The following is a 15465-nucleotide window of genomic DNA, read 5'->3' as shown; positions in this document are numbered from 1 at the left end:
ATATTAGGAAACGAAAGAAGTAATAGAATAGGTGCGTGCCATTTAGAAAAAGAGACCGCTAGATCTACAAATAGAAAAGGAAATTTAGCAACACTGGGAGTCCAAATCCTTCAAATGGAACGCCGAGTAAACTATTGCTTGACATTAAAACGTGGGCAAAGCGCCGGGCTGTCTCTGCCGCTGCGCTGCGATATTATACTCCTACTATATAAATCCCGTCGATGGGGGCGTCCATAACTAGATCGATCAAGGCAAGGCAGCGTGCACCTCACCGGCCGCCCCCGATTCTCCTCTTCTCGTTTGCCACCAACTCTCTCTTCTCTGTCAAAATGGATTCTCTCCTCGCCGCCTCGCAGCTCCATCCCGCACCCTTCTCCCCAGCGCCCTCCTCCGCCCGCCGGTCACCTCCGTCCGTCCTCGTCCGCGGTGCCAGCAGGGGTGGGCGCGCCGCCGTCCGATGCGCCGCCGTCACGGTGCGTTCTTCTACTGCGTTTAATTTCGGTTTTAGATTTTCTGGCCTTTTTTGGTTCCTTTCGTCTTACAAGTTGTAATTTGGGTGGATGGATTAGGACTCGATCCTCTACGCGCTGCAGCATGACGAGATGTTCAACTCCGAGGAGGTGATTCAGTGGGAGAGCGGCAAGTCGATCAACACCATCGCCGCCGCGCAGGGCATCCGCATCCGCCGCCGCTGCCGCCCCCGCTACCCCTCCGAGGGCTCCGGCGACGACAAGGCCGTACCCCGCAACATCCTCGAGCAGATCGTCTGGGACAAGGAGGTCGAAGTGTCCCAGGTATACATAGATCGTCACGTTGATTGATTCATGCCGGCCCGCCTTGCTGTTTCCTCTGTGATGTAATTAATGCCCTGTTAATTGTTGTCCATTTAGAGGAAGGCCAAGAAGCCTCTGAAGAAAGTGATGGAGTCCAGCGAGCATGCGCCGCCTGCGAGGGATTTTATAGGCGCTCTCACGGCGGCGTACAGTCGAAACGGCGTGCCCGCCCTCATCGCCGAGGTTAAGAAGGCGTCGCCCAGCAGGGGCGTGCTCAGGGACAACTTCCATCCGGTGAGTCGTCTTCTCAGAAGAATTCTCTATAATTATGTCATGTTCAATGTCGGTATTAACATTTCCTTTTAGGCTGTTGACGGCCATGATCATATTGTTAAACCGTTTTTAATCAACTTGTTACAGGTTGAGATCGCGCAGGCATACGAGCAGAATGGCGCGGCTTGCCTCAGCATCCTCACTGATGAGAAGCACTTTCAGGTTCGCTGTTCTTTTACCTTCTTAAAATGACAGTCAATTCTTGAGGCGATTAAATTGGTTTCAGATGTCTGACTTTTCTCAACCCCTTAATTTGCTTCTCTAGGGGAGCTTTGAGAACCTCGAGACGATCCGCAACTCCGGTGTGCAGTGCCCTCTTCTGTGCAAGGAGTTCGTCATTGATGTCTGGCAAATCTATTACGCTCGATCAAAAGGTGCCGATGCAATTCTGTTGATTGCTGCTGTGCTGCCCGATCTTGACATGAAGTACATGCTTCGCGTCTGCAGAAGTCTTGGAATGACAGCTCTTATTGAGGTACACGTTTTTCTTTTTTCTGAGACAACGATTGACGCGCACTTTTTTTTTTGGAAAACGATTGAGGCACGCGTTTTAAATGTTTAGGATCCCTGCTATTTCCATAGTTATTTGTTGTACAATTAGTTTTATCCAAGAATAAAGCCTCTCCTAGTGGCACTGTCTCTTGCCTTTGGCAGACAATTAATGAGGAGAAGGGATAAAACCACCTCTTATTTTAGATAGCGTCTTCTCTACACACAATCTTGTAGTACATACTAATAATCTCCTCCAATCATAATTATATAACCTTATTAGGTGGAGACAACTATAATACTAGTCATGGTACCGATTATGTAAAATACAGTTCATTGAAGTGCATTGAGGCACACCTGCATCTAAACATCTGAAGTACACTAAAAGACGTCGTCAAGAGATGATGCACTGGGAGTAGCCTCCCATCATAGCCAACCATTTTTTTTGAGGAGGCCTGGGCCTGGCCTAGACTGAAACGAATTTCAAATTTCCGTTTGCAACTAAACATGCACAAAAGTCAAAACTACAACATATTCAAGTATAACCAGAACATTTAATGAGGTATTGTCATAGTCATGAGAGAGAATATGCTGATATATTATTTCCTTTTCCATTTCACAAAAAGCTAGGTTGTCATAGTCATGAGACCGAGATATATATATATATATATATATAATTTCCCTTTCCATTTCACAAAAAGCTAAAAGGAGATTAAAAGTTAGACTCCCCAGGCACATGTCTGATGAAGATGGAGTGTATTTTATAAAAAGAAATAAGTCCATTTTACCCCTGAACTTATTGCAAAGTCGAAAAATACCTTGAACTCTAAAACCGGGTATTTAACCACCTTGAACTTTCAAAACCGTGCATTCGACCCCCCCCTGCCTGTTTGAGGCTGTTTTGCTGCGTTGAAGGTGGTTTTGACCTATTTGACCCAGCATCTTCTTCCTCTCCTTCCTATTCTCTCTCCTGAGCCACCCTCCCTTTCTCTCTCGCGCGCCGCCCCTCTGCGCCTCCCTCTCGCGCGCCGCTCTGCTCCTCCTCTGGCACCGCCACAGCTACTGCCTTTCGCGCAGCCCCCTCTGCTCCTCCTTCTCACTCGCCCTCTGCTCCCCCTCTAGAGGAAGATCTGCCACGAGCCGCTGGAGGTGGCGCCGGCCTGGAGTCGGGTCTTGACGGCGTGGATCGGGAGCAGCCCGTGTAGGTGAAAGCCCTTGCCGTGACGCCCGCGCAGGCCCTGATGGCCGCGCACGCGAGTGGGGTTGGCACTTGTGTGGAGCTGCAGGGATGGAGAGCGAGGAGGGGAAGACGGCGGCGTGGGAGTAGGAGGCAGGCATGTGGTGGAGGAGGAGCGAGGTCAGGTCTGCGAAAAGGGAGGGGAAGTCCTGGGAGCAGCCGCCGAAGGAAGGGAGCGCGAGGTCAGGTTGGACGACGGCATCTCCGCTGGTCGCCGGTGCCAACGATGCCACCCACGTGCTAAGAGCAAGAGAGGAATCAGCCTCAGGGAGGGGGTACAGAAACGACTTGTGCCAGCGTGGTAGTCAACGGGTCAAACCCACCTTTAACACAACAAAACAGCCAGACACAAGACAGAGGGGGCTTGGGTGACCGGTTTTAAAAGTTCAGGGAGCTAAAATGCCTGGTTTTAGAGTTCAGAGTGTTTTTTGGACTTCGCGATAAGTTTAGGGGCGGAGTAAAATGGACTTGTTTCTTATAAAAATGGGGGGGTTTGCTTCAAATGCCGTAAGTTGCGGCATGCTAAATATACTTTGTTTCAGGTTCATGACGAAAGAGAACTGGATCGCGTGCTGAAAATAGATGGCGTTGAGCTTATCGGCATCAACAACCGCAGTCTAGGTACGGTTCTCCTTTATTTATTTTCCCAAGAATGTTGTGTCAGATTTTGCACGCTTACAATCAGATTTCAAGCCCGAAGCTGTGTTTGGTATCGTTATTGATGGTGCCGAATCTTATTTCTCTTTGCAGAGACATTTGAAGTGGATACTTCAAACACGCGGATGTTGCTGGAGAAACGTGGTAATGTCATGAGGGAGAAGGGGATACTGGTAGGCTTACTATGACAACATAAATAAAATCTCTAAAAAGTCAGATTATTTATATTGGATTTTAATAAGTTTTTCTTTTCTTCAGGTTGTTGGCGAATCTGGGCTGTTCACTCCGGATGATGTTGCATATGTGCAGAGTGCAGGCGTTTCCGCGGTAAGTTTGCTGATTACTCCTGAGTTCCTCTTGCTCCAACAACAATTCCTTCCTCGAGAAACTTGAGCTAGCTAGCCCTTAAATCGTTTCGTTTCGTTTACAGGTATTGGTAGGAGAGTCCCTAATCACGGAAGAAGATCCTGGGCGAGCCATCGCTGAGCTGTTCGGGAAAGAGCTCTTGCGCTGAATGCTTCAAACTGTGTGTCATGTGGTTAAATAGTGCATATGTAGCGAAGCATAAAAACGGATGTGCTTCTCAATTGAGGCTTAGATGCACACCAGATGTAACTATGAAGAACAGTGTCTTACAGAAATAATTCCATTTTTTTCTTCTTTGGATGGCTATGTGAGCGGACACTAGCAAGGTGCCCGTGCGCTGGCACGGAACCACCTTACGTCGTTACGAAACCCATTGTTTCTGTTGTTTGATTTTTATCAGAACTGTTTACTTCGCTTTATTAAATCCCTGTGAGTTACATATGTACTCCCTCCGTCCATTATTCTTGTCGCTAGAGAGGGAGTACCATCAAATACCAATGCCTTAAAAAAAGCAAGTACCAACACACAAGAGTTTTAGTAAGAATAGTCTTAAGTAAAGGGAATAAATATTTATGCTCGAGTCAAATGTTCAATTTTTAAAAGTTTTTTTTATTTCCGTGCCTCTCATTTCTTAGCTGTACTCAGGAATACACATGCCTCATAACTGTGCTCGCATCTATACCTGCCCCTTTGGAGATTCCTCGCAAATGCCCTGATGGAGCACCTGCTAACGGTCAAGCCCCTTTCACCGTTCGTTTCCGACGGGTGGGCCGCGGGGAGTGCTGACAGGTGGGGCCGGAGCAGTGTTTCTGGCGTGTGGGGCTGCGAAGAGACAGTGCAAGCAGGCAGGGCTTAACGAGTCGACTGAGCTTATATGCGGGCCAACGCGCGTCCTGACAGGTCCGACGGTCATCATTAATGACAGGTGGGCCGAGGAAAGGCCGACCACTAGGGCCGAGCACAAAGGATGACGGGTGGGCCGAACCAAAGGATGACAGGTGGGCCGAGGAAAGGCCGGCCGCTGGGCCGAGCAAAAAGGCTGACGGGTGGGCCGAGCCATAGGACGACAGGTGGGACGAGACTTCAGATGATAGGCGGGGCCAGTGTCATCGGCACTTACGTGTGGAGCCTACTTGCTCTCCTTTACTCTCACCCCCAGCTCAACCAAATCCCGGCCAGAACCCTAAATTGATGGAGGACGGCGGCGGTGCTGCGGCTAGTAGGTGTGTAGATCCGAGCGGGAGGCGCTGATGGCGAGCACTAATCCACCTCCGTACCACAATGCCGGTAGCTGCCGCCGATTCGCGGAGGAGATATTTTGCCGCGGGGAGCCTGATATCCGGCCCGATGTGGCCGAGCTAGTGATCTCCCGCACCTCCAAGATGGAAGAGAAGGCGGGGAGGCTGCAAGGTAAAGCCATTGTTGCTACCATCCATACAGGATCAACGCTCAATCCGCCGACCACTTCGGCTGAAGAGGTCATGGCAGCTCTCAAGCAGCGCTCCAACTTCAAAAGGGGAGTCCGCGTCACGGTATGTCCTGGGCCGGCCAACTTTTTGATTCGCTTTGATTCGAGTGATGATTGCACGGCGACGGTGATGCAATCGATGCGCATCAGCTGCCCTGCCAGCCACATCTCGTTTCGCCGCTGGACCTCCATCTTCCGTGGAGAGGAGTCAAAACTGCCTTTTAGCTGCGTTATTAGCTTGGATGGACTGAGGAAGGATGTGCAAGAGCTGGAATTTGTGAAGAATTTGATTAATCACCTAGGCGCCAAGTTCATGGCAATTCTGCCTAGGACTGATCCGAGCTGCGTGAATCTCAGGGCATGGATGCGTGATCCTTGTGCCATCCCGAAGCGGTTGCTGATGAGAGTGCCTACTTCGGCCACATAACTAGCTCCTGAGTACGCCGATGTGGACATTGAGGATTCAATTGGAAGCTCCAGAAACCAGACGTGCAGTCTCGTTTGGGGTCATCGTCCACGTCCATGAAGTGGTCGATAGGTTTCATTTTCTGACTGATGGTTCGGAACAGAACAACAGGGACTACTCTGATTCTTCTTCAGATGATGAGGCTTAGGGAGTAGCCCGGCAACCGACCGAGAACAGCTTCCCCGGGAACAGCTTCGTTGTCGGCCCACGCCCGGGGGCTACCAGTGGCCCACGGGGTCCCCACTGCTGCTGGACGCGTGGGTCGCAATGGAGGTTCCCGGCAAGGCAGGCTATCCGGCAAGGGAGCAATCCCTTCGCAAGCTGTTTGATACAGGTGTCTCTACATGTGGCGCTTCTTCAGGAGGTGGTTGCTGCAGCTCCCTTTCATGTGCAACAATGGGTTGAGTCGGCTCCTGACGGACAGGCTTCGGACCTTCACTCATTGTTGCCATGTGTGGAGTTGCAACGGGCGTCGGCACCACAATCTCAGGGATTGTCGGTGTGGCAACAACAGGTAGTGAAAAGAATGGTTCCTGAGTCATCGGATTGGGTGCATGCACCCTCTTCTTCTGAAGATCAATTTTTCAAGCTACCGTGCTCCCCTTCATCATTTCGTCCTCTAAGAAGACGGCGTGTCTTGTTTCCACAAACTTTGTATATCTGTCTGGACAGTAGAAACGAAAACCTTTTTATCTTTCAGGGTAGCCAATGAAATGGCAACTTACTGTCTTGGTATCCAATTTTGCAATATTTGGGTTAAATACTTTGGCCTCAGCTGGGCTCCCCCACACCCACAGGTGTTGTAGAGAGGGCACTGTGTTTTGGACACCGACTTGCTTGGTACTCTATTGAGAATGTGAATGGCAGTTTTTAACGCCTCCATCCACAATCCCAATGCCAATGTGAAATAACTCATCACACTGCGCACCATATCCATAAGGGTACGGTTACGCCTTTCAGCTACTCCATTTTGCTGAGGCTCGCCCGGCATTGAATACTGGGCAACTATTCCAGGCTCTTATAGGAACCTTGCGAAAGGTCCAGGGACTTGACCGTATGGGTGTGCCGGACTGTAGTACCCCCCCCCCCCCCCCGGTCGGATCTTACTATCTTTACTCTTTTATCATGCTGATTTTCAACTTCAGCCTTGAATATTTTAAATTTATCCAACGCTTCTGACCTTTCTTTTATTGGATAAATATAACCATCACGGGAGTAGTCGTTTGTGAATGTTATGAACGAATCATAACCATCCACACTTTTCATGGCAACTATTCCAGGCTCCTATAGGAACCTTGCGAAAGGTCTAGGGACTTGACCGTATGGGTGTGCCGGACTGTAGTACCCCCCCCCCCCCCCCCGGTCGGATCTTACTATCTTTACTCTTTTATCATGCTGATTTTCAACTTCAGCCTTGAATATTTTAAATTTATCCAACGCTTCTGACCTTTCTTTTATTGGATAAATATAACCATCACGGGAGTAGTCGTTTGTGAATGTTATGAACGAATCATAACCATCCACACTTTTCACAGGAAATGGTTCACAAATGTCAGTGTGAATAATTTCTAGTGTGCTGGTGCTACGTATTGCACCCTTTTTTATTTGTTTTACATACTTTCCTTTTACACAATCTATGCATTTCTCTATTTCTGAGAACTCTAATGGAGGAAGAATTTCGGTTTTAACGAGTCTTTCTACTCCCCCCCTCGAAATATGGCCTAAACGACACTGCCATAATTTCAATGATTCATGAGTCCTCTTTTTTTTTCTTTTGTACTTTCTCCGACGCGGCAACATGTTCATTCACTTTACACACAAAATAAACTTTTTCACGCATGGATAATAAATAAAGCTCATTGTGAAAGAAGGCAACACCCACACAATCATTATTAAACCATATGGCACACTTGCCATGTCTAAAATTACATTCATAATCAAATTTGTCCAAACATGAAACACTAATCAAGATTCTGTGTAATGAAGGAACATAAAACACATCTCTAAGCAGAATCGTGAATCCATCGGGAAGCACCAAGGAGATGTCGCCGACAGTTTCAACGTCCGCTTGGACTCCATTTGCAACTTCAATGCATCTTTCGTTTCTTTGCGTAGTCCGCGTCGAAAGGAATCCCTGTAAAGAATTTGCAACATGAACAGTTGCACCAGAGTCAATCCACCAAGTAGATTTCGAAAACTGTGTATACAAGGATTCATTTACAAAAGAAGTGGAGTTCTATACCATTCTTTGTCATTATTGACTTTAGCGATGCCGGGCAATGTTTATTGTAATGCCCGGTCTTCTTGCAATGGAGGTATGTATCTTTGTCCACTGGAAAAGACTTTTGATGATGCTGATGTTGCATGTGAGCTTTACCATGTGGCTTTGAGGGGAAACTTTGATTGGCTTGATTGAAGTTTTTTTTCTTATTATCTTTCACACAGTTCAGGGAACCACCATATGAGGATTTAATTCTGTCCTCTTCTTGGACACACATGGCTATAGTCTTTTCAATATTCCATCGCTCTGGCTGCATATTGTAGTTGACAACAAAAATGTCAAACTTTTTTGGCAGTGAAGCCATAACCAGATGAACAAGCATTGCAGGCTTAATCTCTAGATCAGCATCCATGGGTTTCAGCTTAGAAGCCATGTTGCTCATCCTAAGGATATGCTCTCTTATGCCACGTCCTCCTCCTGTGTACTTTTCTGTCACCAGTTGCTTTAGCAGCTGAGTAGCATATATCTTTGAAGACCCAGTGAACCGGCTCTTTATCTTTTCAAGATACTCCCCTACGGAAGCACACTCTGCAATTCAGCCCACAATAGCATGCTCAATTGTGTTCTTTATAAAAGCCATGCACTATTTGTTGGCGGTGAGCCACTTTTTGTTCTCGAGGGTGTTTGACATTTCCAATGGAGCATACTCCCTCTTCTTTTTCTTCCAAGCAGCATCATCATCTTTCACATCCCTGACTGGCTCTGTAGGCTTTGGTGCTCTAATACCAATGTTAGATCCTAGAAATCGTCTAGGTGTAGATCTAGCCGGTAGAAACCTATTTCTGTGATTCAACTTGGGATTCGGGTAGGGGATTGAGAGAGAGAGAGAGGAGATGGGCGGCAGTACCTTCGCCTTGGCTAGATGACGAGCTCGACGGTGCGGCCATGTCGACGGCGTGGAGCGGCGGCGACGGCGAGGGAGAGACGGCGGGGAGCGACGACGGCGGTGGAGCTTCCCGTCGCTTCTACGCAAAACCCTAAATCGGACTTAGGGTTGTCGGTGGGGAGTTGGCTACGCAGACGAACCTCGTAAGGCGTGCCCCGGCCCCCCACCTTTTTATATTGCCTAGCGCGACAGGGGCCCGCCAACCATAGTGGGTTGGGCGCCCCCGATCTGGGCACGTTAGATCTAGGGCCCGGTGGGCCGTTGGGCCCACACGCTGGGGATCACCCTAACAGTCGCTCCAGCCAGTAATGTAGTATTTGATGTCCCCTGCCGTGATAGTGCCTCCAGCAGGTGTCTCCCATCCGTCGTTGACAGCGTTGTACATCGGAGCCATCCTTGCGGCCTCGGACAAGACCACGCAGATGGTCGCCAATGCCCTCTTAAGTTCGGCGTCGTCATAGGGCTTCTTCTTACCATGGTTCCAGAGGATCACTGCAGCGCTCGAGGTGCTGAACTTGCCAAACTTCAGGTTTGCCAGGTTGGCGGCACCGCCGACAAGTTTGTTGTAATTTCCCTCGAAGCCTAGTGGCAGGGCGTCCGGGAGGACATCCGTCTTGGCCTCTGTGAGCTTATACCAGTTGCCATCAGCGTTGCTGAAGGCGAATACGTAGACATTGTCTCTACGGATAGCGACCTTTGGCTTGGCGCCGCCCTTGCCAACCAGCTCAACCTCGATCCACTTTGGAGGTGGCTTGTCCTTTCCTGTCTGCTTGGTGAGGATGGACCGCTGCTTCACCTTCCCAACAGGATTTGCACCTATCAATTCCGCACGTAGATCCTTTATGAACTTCGCATATGAGTCGAACAAGATGTTCTTGGTGTTCTTGGTGAAGTCTCGGCTACCCATCGCCCTTCGTCGGCACAGTCAGCACACTACGCTTCGCACAGTTCTCGGGGTCGTCATGGTTCTTGAGCTCGCAGTCAGGGTTCGGGTTTGTGGTCTAGACTCGGTGTCGCGACGCCCTTCGATAGCCTTGTGGACCAGCTCGCAGTGATGGCATATTCTTCAGCCGGCGAGGATGTCTGCAGTGTTGTCTCGGTGTGTAACGCCCTTCGACTAGATGCACAGGGTAACAACACTCGTTGACTTGCTGGTGCTCGGATCCACTCGGCCGCCGACAAAGCGGGTGGAGATTGTGTAACTGGTTCTAACTAGGCTGTGGTTTGCCCTTCGACGACGTCGGAGGCACTCCTCTCGTGCATGTCGAAGATTGCTTCTTCGGTGGTAGTAGTCTATTCCTGTTGTGTTTGACTAGGTAGTTTTTATGAACTTTTGATTGTAATGCAATTTAAAAAATGGTATCCGTCGGCTTGTGACGTGTCTATGTTTCCCCCTATTGTAATACTCTAGTCCTTTGAAGTAATATATTCAGGTGGGGAATCTTTCCCCTCGGTGATTGCCTCAAAAAAAAAGTCGGACAAGATGTCGAACTTCACCGCTAAGATCGGATCAACATGGATCTTTGATGAACGTGATTCAACATGGCTGCAACTGCAAGTAATATAACAGTTGTGGAATTCGATCAGATCAATGTAAAACTACATGCATGCATGATTCGGTTGATTCAATTGACGTACTCGTCCTGGGTGCAGGGACGGAGCCAGGAATTTGATATGAGGGGGGCGAGTTGGGATTAGGGTGGGGGGGGGGGTTGAAATTAGAGTCTTCACCTATTTTAAAGTGATTTTTAATGAGCTGATTAGTATTCCTTCCGTCTCATAATTCTTGTCTCAAATTTGTCCAAAAATAGATGTATCTATTCCTAAAAAGCGTCTAGATACATGTAATATTTCGACAAGAATTATGAAACGGAGAGAATAAGTATTAACTAAAATGAAATTTCTTAGGGGGGCGGAGTCCCCCGGCGCACCCCCTTGGATCCGTCCCTGCCTGGGTGAAGTCCGGGGCGGGGCGGATGAACTTGGTTGAACGGCCGGGCTTGTGGTCCTTGGAGGCGCTGAGTGCTGGGCCGAGGAAGAAGAGGAAGGCAGCGATAAGTAGTGGACGGAGCATGTTGGTGTTGATCATAATGTTGTGTGTTGGTGAACTGGAAGTTGTGTGTTTGATCGCCTTTTGCAAGAAACTATGGGCGTGCTTAAATATAAGCTGCACGAGGATTTACTTAACACGAATCACATTGTTGATATTTTTTGTCAACTCGTAGTTATGCTACCTGAACTGTTGTGCCTTTTTTAATAAACTCAACTGACTGTGTCGTGCCTTTTTTAACAAACTCAACTGACTGCTGACTGTGTCGTGCCTTTTTTAATAAACACAAAAATGAACATGCAAAAAAGGAAGCAAAACTGATCATGCAAAAAAGGAAGTAAAACTGATTATGCAAAAAAGGAAGTAAATCTGCTTTCAGTGAGGATGGAAAGCTGGCTCACAAGCAAGCTTATGATGCGTTATAACACATTTCACTGAAGGATGGATGGACCAAACCTTGGAAACAAATTTATGGAAATCCATATTGTGAGTTAAAGATTTTATATTGCATTCGTGTCTGACGTCTCACCAGCCTTGGTATTGGTGCTAACCTGAAGATCCTTCTGTAGCTTTGTCAATCATTTTATTTGGTTATTCTTTGTTTGCGGAAAGACGACTGATTTAATTGAAACGAGGTGTAAATGGTTACCAAGAAGTCGGAGGCCCAATGGCCAAGGATATTATACATTTAGGTTTTTATTTCCGTTCTTAGTTTTGATTTACACAAGTGATATTGTCGAATCACTACTCCAGAAAACCCCTCCAGTGGCGGTCAAAAAATGGGGTTGGTGGCGGTGATCACGCCCGCCACCAACTCTGCGTCACTGGAGGTTTTAGCACCGGTGGCGGGTAAAATACCCGCCACTGCTGCTCGTAGATCACCAATAGCGGGTAAACTACCCGCTACCGAAGACCTACAAACCGTCACTGTAAATCCCTCCGGCACCACCCGAACAATGCGTGGAGTACAGCAGTGGCGGGCGCAGTACCTGCCAATGGATATTTCCAGTGGCGGTCTATGGCCACCGCCACTTGAACCGTTTCCAGTGGCGGTGGTGTCTAACCGCCACTGGTATATGTTCAGTAATAGCAGGAATACAGCATAGCAGGAATACAGCACAGAAAATAGCATGAATACAACAGCACCAAAGAAACAGAATAGCAGCAAATATTACAAAGTTCCACACGAGTTAAACATTCAAGTCACATGCATGTATACAAAGTGTTTGAAAGAATGAGCCCCAAATAAAAATGTTCCACACAAATTAACCACTTTTGGCGACAATCCCGCCGCCGTAGTAATCCCTGCTCGTTTTGAGGACCTCCTTGTTGAGGATTTCGCCGATGTCCTTTTGGATCTCGTACACGAGAATTTCTGAGTTGTGCCCTAACTCGATGTTGGCCAGAAAGAAATTCCTCACTTCTTCGAAGGTCTTCTTCCCCTTCGGCTGAAAGTCGTTGATGAACTGCTGAATAGTGTGCGCGCAGTAGTAACCACAGTAGACGGATCCTTCAGGCTGTTGCTCGCAGGGGAACCTGAAAGTGTGCCTGAGGGGAGCGTCAGGATTATGGCATCGCGTACCATTTCACCGCGTCGCGATAGGCTGAGTCGATGACATTTTTGATCGGGTCAAAGTCGCATTGTGGTTCATTCTCCTTGCGTCGTAGTGGATCAAAATATGTGACCCCTCCAAGATCGAGGTAGATGGCGATTGTCACCCAATGGCCGCTATTTCACAAAAGGACGCACATTTATTAGCCAAATAATATAACAAGCAAGTATTCTGACAGAAAAAGATGTATGTATTCACGCGAATCGAGAACAACTTACTGTAGATTGTACAATATCAATATAAAACGGCGGTCTTTGTGCTTCAACATGAATTGAGTGAGGTATTCAATCGCTAACCTTCCACTTTCGGCCAACAATGGGTCTGGACCAAGCAAAGTGGCGTTGAAGAGAAGGGGGTCGGCGACGGCCATCCCATATTGCTTCACCCTATAGGCCTCCCTCGTGTAGTGTACACACCACAGTCTTAATATGGCATTGTCGAGGCATTTGCGGTTGAAGAGGTGAAACAAGTCGAGGAAGTCAATGCCGAAGGTAATGTCGTTTTCCCTCTGGATTTTCCCCGTATTGGAGTCGAAGAAGCCATAATGCTTTGGCACTCGAACCCTAATTTCTAGATTTGTTAGGTCTGCGCCAGATGATGCCACATTCATGTATTTTTCATGGAGCTCTTGCATCTCCCGTGGCAGGAGATACAGGTCATCCTGGGACACCATCGGTTGTCCAAGGTGGAACAACAAAAATTGGGAGAATCGCCTGTCCACGAAATAAGATCCATCAGGCAATCTATCTCCAACACGGGGGTGGGTGGGCATCTTCAGAATGTCTGGTCGCTCTTCCCAAATCCCTTCTATCTGTGGCGCGGTCTTTGGTTTTCTTCCCGTAGAAGACGACTCTTTCCCCTCCTTGGAGGAGCCCTTGCTTGCCTTGCCGCATGTCCCCCTCTTGTTTTTTCTGCATCTCAGGAAATCGGAATTGTCCGGTCTATGGGGGACCTGCATCCCAGATGGGGCACTTGGACGGGGCTCCGACGAGGCCGATGCTGCTGCGGCTCTCTAAGGAACGGGTCTTGGTATCGATGGCTTTGGGGCTTCGGTCTGGGCGGCGACGGAGGATTTTGGCATGCATTGTCGTCGCTGCACTCCGCCGCAGGTGAGAAGGCCGGGGTCAGGGCCGGGGCCGGTGGAGGCGGCGGTGTCGAGGAGGCCCGACCGCGCCCCCAGTGATGCAGGCCGGGCAGCAGCAAGGCGGGGCGGCCGGATCCGGATCCGGCAGCCAGCGGTGCCTGCGGGGCGAGGAGCTTCCCACTCCTCGTCGTCCGTTGCGACCCCCCGCCGGAGCTGGGGTCCTGCGAGGACATGGCGGCGGCTAGGGTTACGGTTTCGGCGAGGAGCAGGAGGCGAGGAGAAGGGCGGCAGGGAGGGAGGCGCGAGGGAGGGGAGGCGAGGGAGCAGGGCAGCGGCGGCGGCACGAGATTTGGGCAGCGCTTCGCCGTCTGGGTGCTCGAGGAAGCGCTGCTAGTCGAGCAGCCGGCTGTGCATTCCCGGCCACGACTTTGAGGTCCCTGACAATTTCGTATACTTCGTGTCCAGTCAATTCCCTCGGTTTGTTCTGCCTCTTTGCCCTCCCGTTGAAGTTTTTCTTATCATCCCTCCACGGGTCTTTCATCTCCAGCCACTTACGGTGTCCCATGTACACAATCTTTTTTGATTCTTGCAGGAACAACCCTTCTGTCTCGTTCCCGCACTTTGTACACGCTTTGTACGCATGTGTTGACTGGCACGATGAGTTCCCGTTCACCGGATAGTCATGCACACATGTCAGGAGAGCTGCTCGAAGGGTGAACTCCTTTTGAGCGTCCCAAACCTTTCGACCCTTCTCTTGAGCTCATCCTTCAGCAGTTCCAGATACACGTTCAGATCAGCTCCAGGTTGCTTAGGGCCTTGTATGAACATTGATAGGTGGATGTACTTCCTCTTCATGACAAGACACGGGGTGAGGTTGTATATGAACAAGATCACCGGCCATGTGCTGTGTTTGCTGCTCAAGTTTCCGAACGGATTGATCACGTCCGTACTCATCCCGAACCTGATGTTCCTGGGCTCTGTGCCGATCTTGGGGAATTCGTCGTCCAGAGTCCTCCATTGAGCCGCATCTGCGGGGTGTCTGAGGACTCCATCGTCGTTGCGGTACACGCCCTCGGGATCGATATCCGCCTGAGTTGCGTCGTGGTAGATGAACCACCTGGCCTCTTTCTCGTTCTAGAACCAACGCTCCAGCCTGGTGCCACATGGGAGATACCAGACCGTTTTTGCCGCCGGACCACGCTTCACTACTTCCTCCTCGCCACCATCAGGATTGGGGTCTTTCTTCCTGTATCGGGATGTTTTGCATACTGGATAGCTGTGCATGTCTTTGTAGTCGCCCTTATATATGATGCAGTCTAGCGAACAAGCATGGTATCTGATGACCTCTAACCTGAGGGGGCATGTAACTTTCTTCGCCTCATACGTGCTCTTAGGCAACTTGTTGCCCGGAGGAAGTACCGTACATAGGTAACTCAGAATCTCCGTGAATCCTGAGTCCACGATGTTGTCTTTTGCTTGTATACGCAAAAGCTCGAGCGTTACTTCTAGCGCACTGTTATCCACGCCGGCATTTTCATATAACGGTGTCTCGGCATCCTCCCTCGGCTTCTCGAACTTACGGGACACCCTCTCATCCTCGAGGTCATCCAACTGATTCTACAGATACTGATCGTCCAGCATTTCAACCATCCTACCGGTTGGAACATCCTGTGGATCCTCACCGTGGTATGCTTCTTCACCAGGCTGGTCATCAGACTCCATGCTTTCCATCTCAATGCCGACATTGACTTCAATGCCATCC

The 15465-nt window shown here is 49.3% G+C and overlaps 2 protein-coding genes across 2 annotated transcripts; one reads left to right on the top strand and one right to left on the bottom strand.

The window, feature by feature from the left end:
• Positions 1–206: 206 nt before the first annotated feature.
• On the top strand, positions 207–4251 carry LOC100839441 (indole-3-glycerol phosphate synthase). Its single transcript, XM_003577085.4, has 9 exons — positions 207–473; positions 570–794; positions 891–1067; positions 1194–1268; positions 1372–1581; positions 3375–3453; positions 3583–3662; positions 3748–3816; positions 3920–4251. Exons 1-9 carry the CDS (start codon positions 222–224, stop codon positions 4001–4003), a joined length of 1251 nt encoding a protein of 416 aa, XP_003577133.2. The 5' UTR covers positions 207–221; the 3' UTR covers positions 4004–4251.
• Positions 4252–9242: 4991 nt separating this feature from the next.
• Positions 9243–9863, bottom strand: LOC104584879 (60 kDa jasmonate-induced protein). Its single transcript, XM_010240662.1, has one exon. The coding sequence runs from the start codon at positions 9861–9863 to the stop codon at positions 9243–9245; it is 621 nt and encodes a 206-aa protein (XP_010238964.1).
• Between the last annotated feature and the right edge of the window lie 5602 nt (positions 9864–15465).

This window comes from Brachypodium distachyon, chromosome 4, assembly GCF_000005505.3.
Source record: "Brachypodium distachyon strain Bd21 chromosome 4, Brachypodium_distachyon_v3.0, whole genome shotgun sequence".
Classification (NCBI taxonomy): domain Eukaryota; kingdom Viridiplantae; phylum Streptophyta; class Magnoliopsida; order Poales; family Poaceae; genus Brachypodium; species Brachypodium distachyon.
This window is presented reverse-complemented; position numbering and strand designations above follow the sequence as displayed.

What these genes read in the sequence shown, in the direction of transcription:
- LOC100839441 (XM_003577085.4), top strand. Translation starts at nt 222, where the DNA reads ATGGGGGCGTCCATAACTAGATCGATCAAGGCAAGGCAGCGTGCACCT. An exon ending in CTGATGAGAAGCACTTTCAG is followed by an intron (nt 1,269 to 1,371) that starts GTTCGCTGTTCT and finishes TTGCTTCTCTAG; the next exon opens with GGGAGCTTTGAGAACCTCGA. An exon ending in GAATGACAGCTCTTATTGAG is followed by an intron (nt 1,582 to 3,374) that starts GTACACGTTTTT and finishes ACTTTGTTTCAG; the next exon opens with GTTCATGACGAAAGAGAACT.
- LOC104584879 (XM_010240662.1), bottom strand. Translation starts at nt 9,863, where the DNA reads ATGGGTAGCCGAGACTTCACCAAGAACACCAAGAACATCTTGTTCGAC.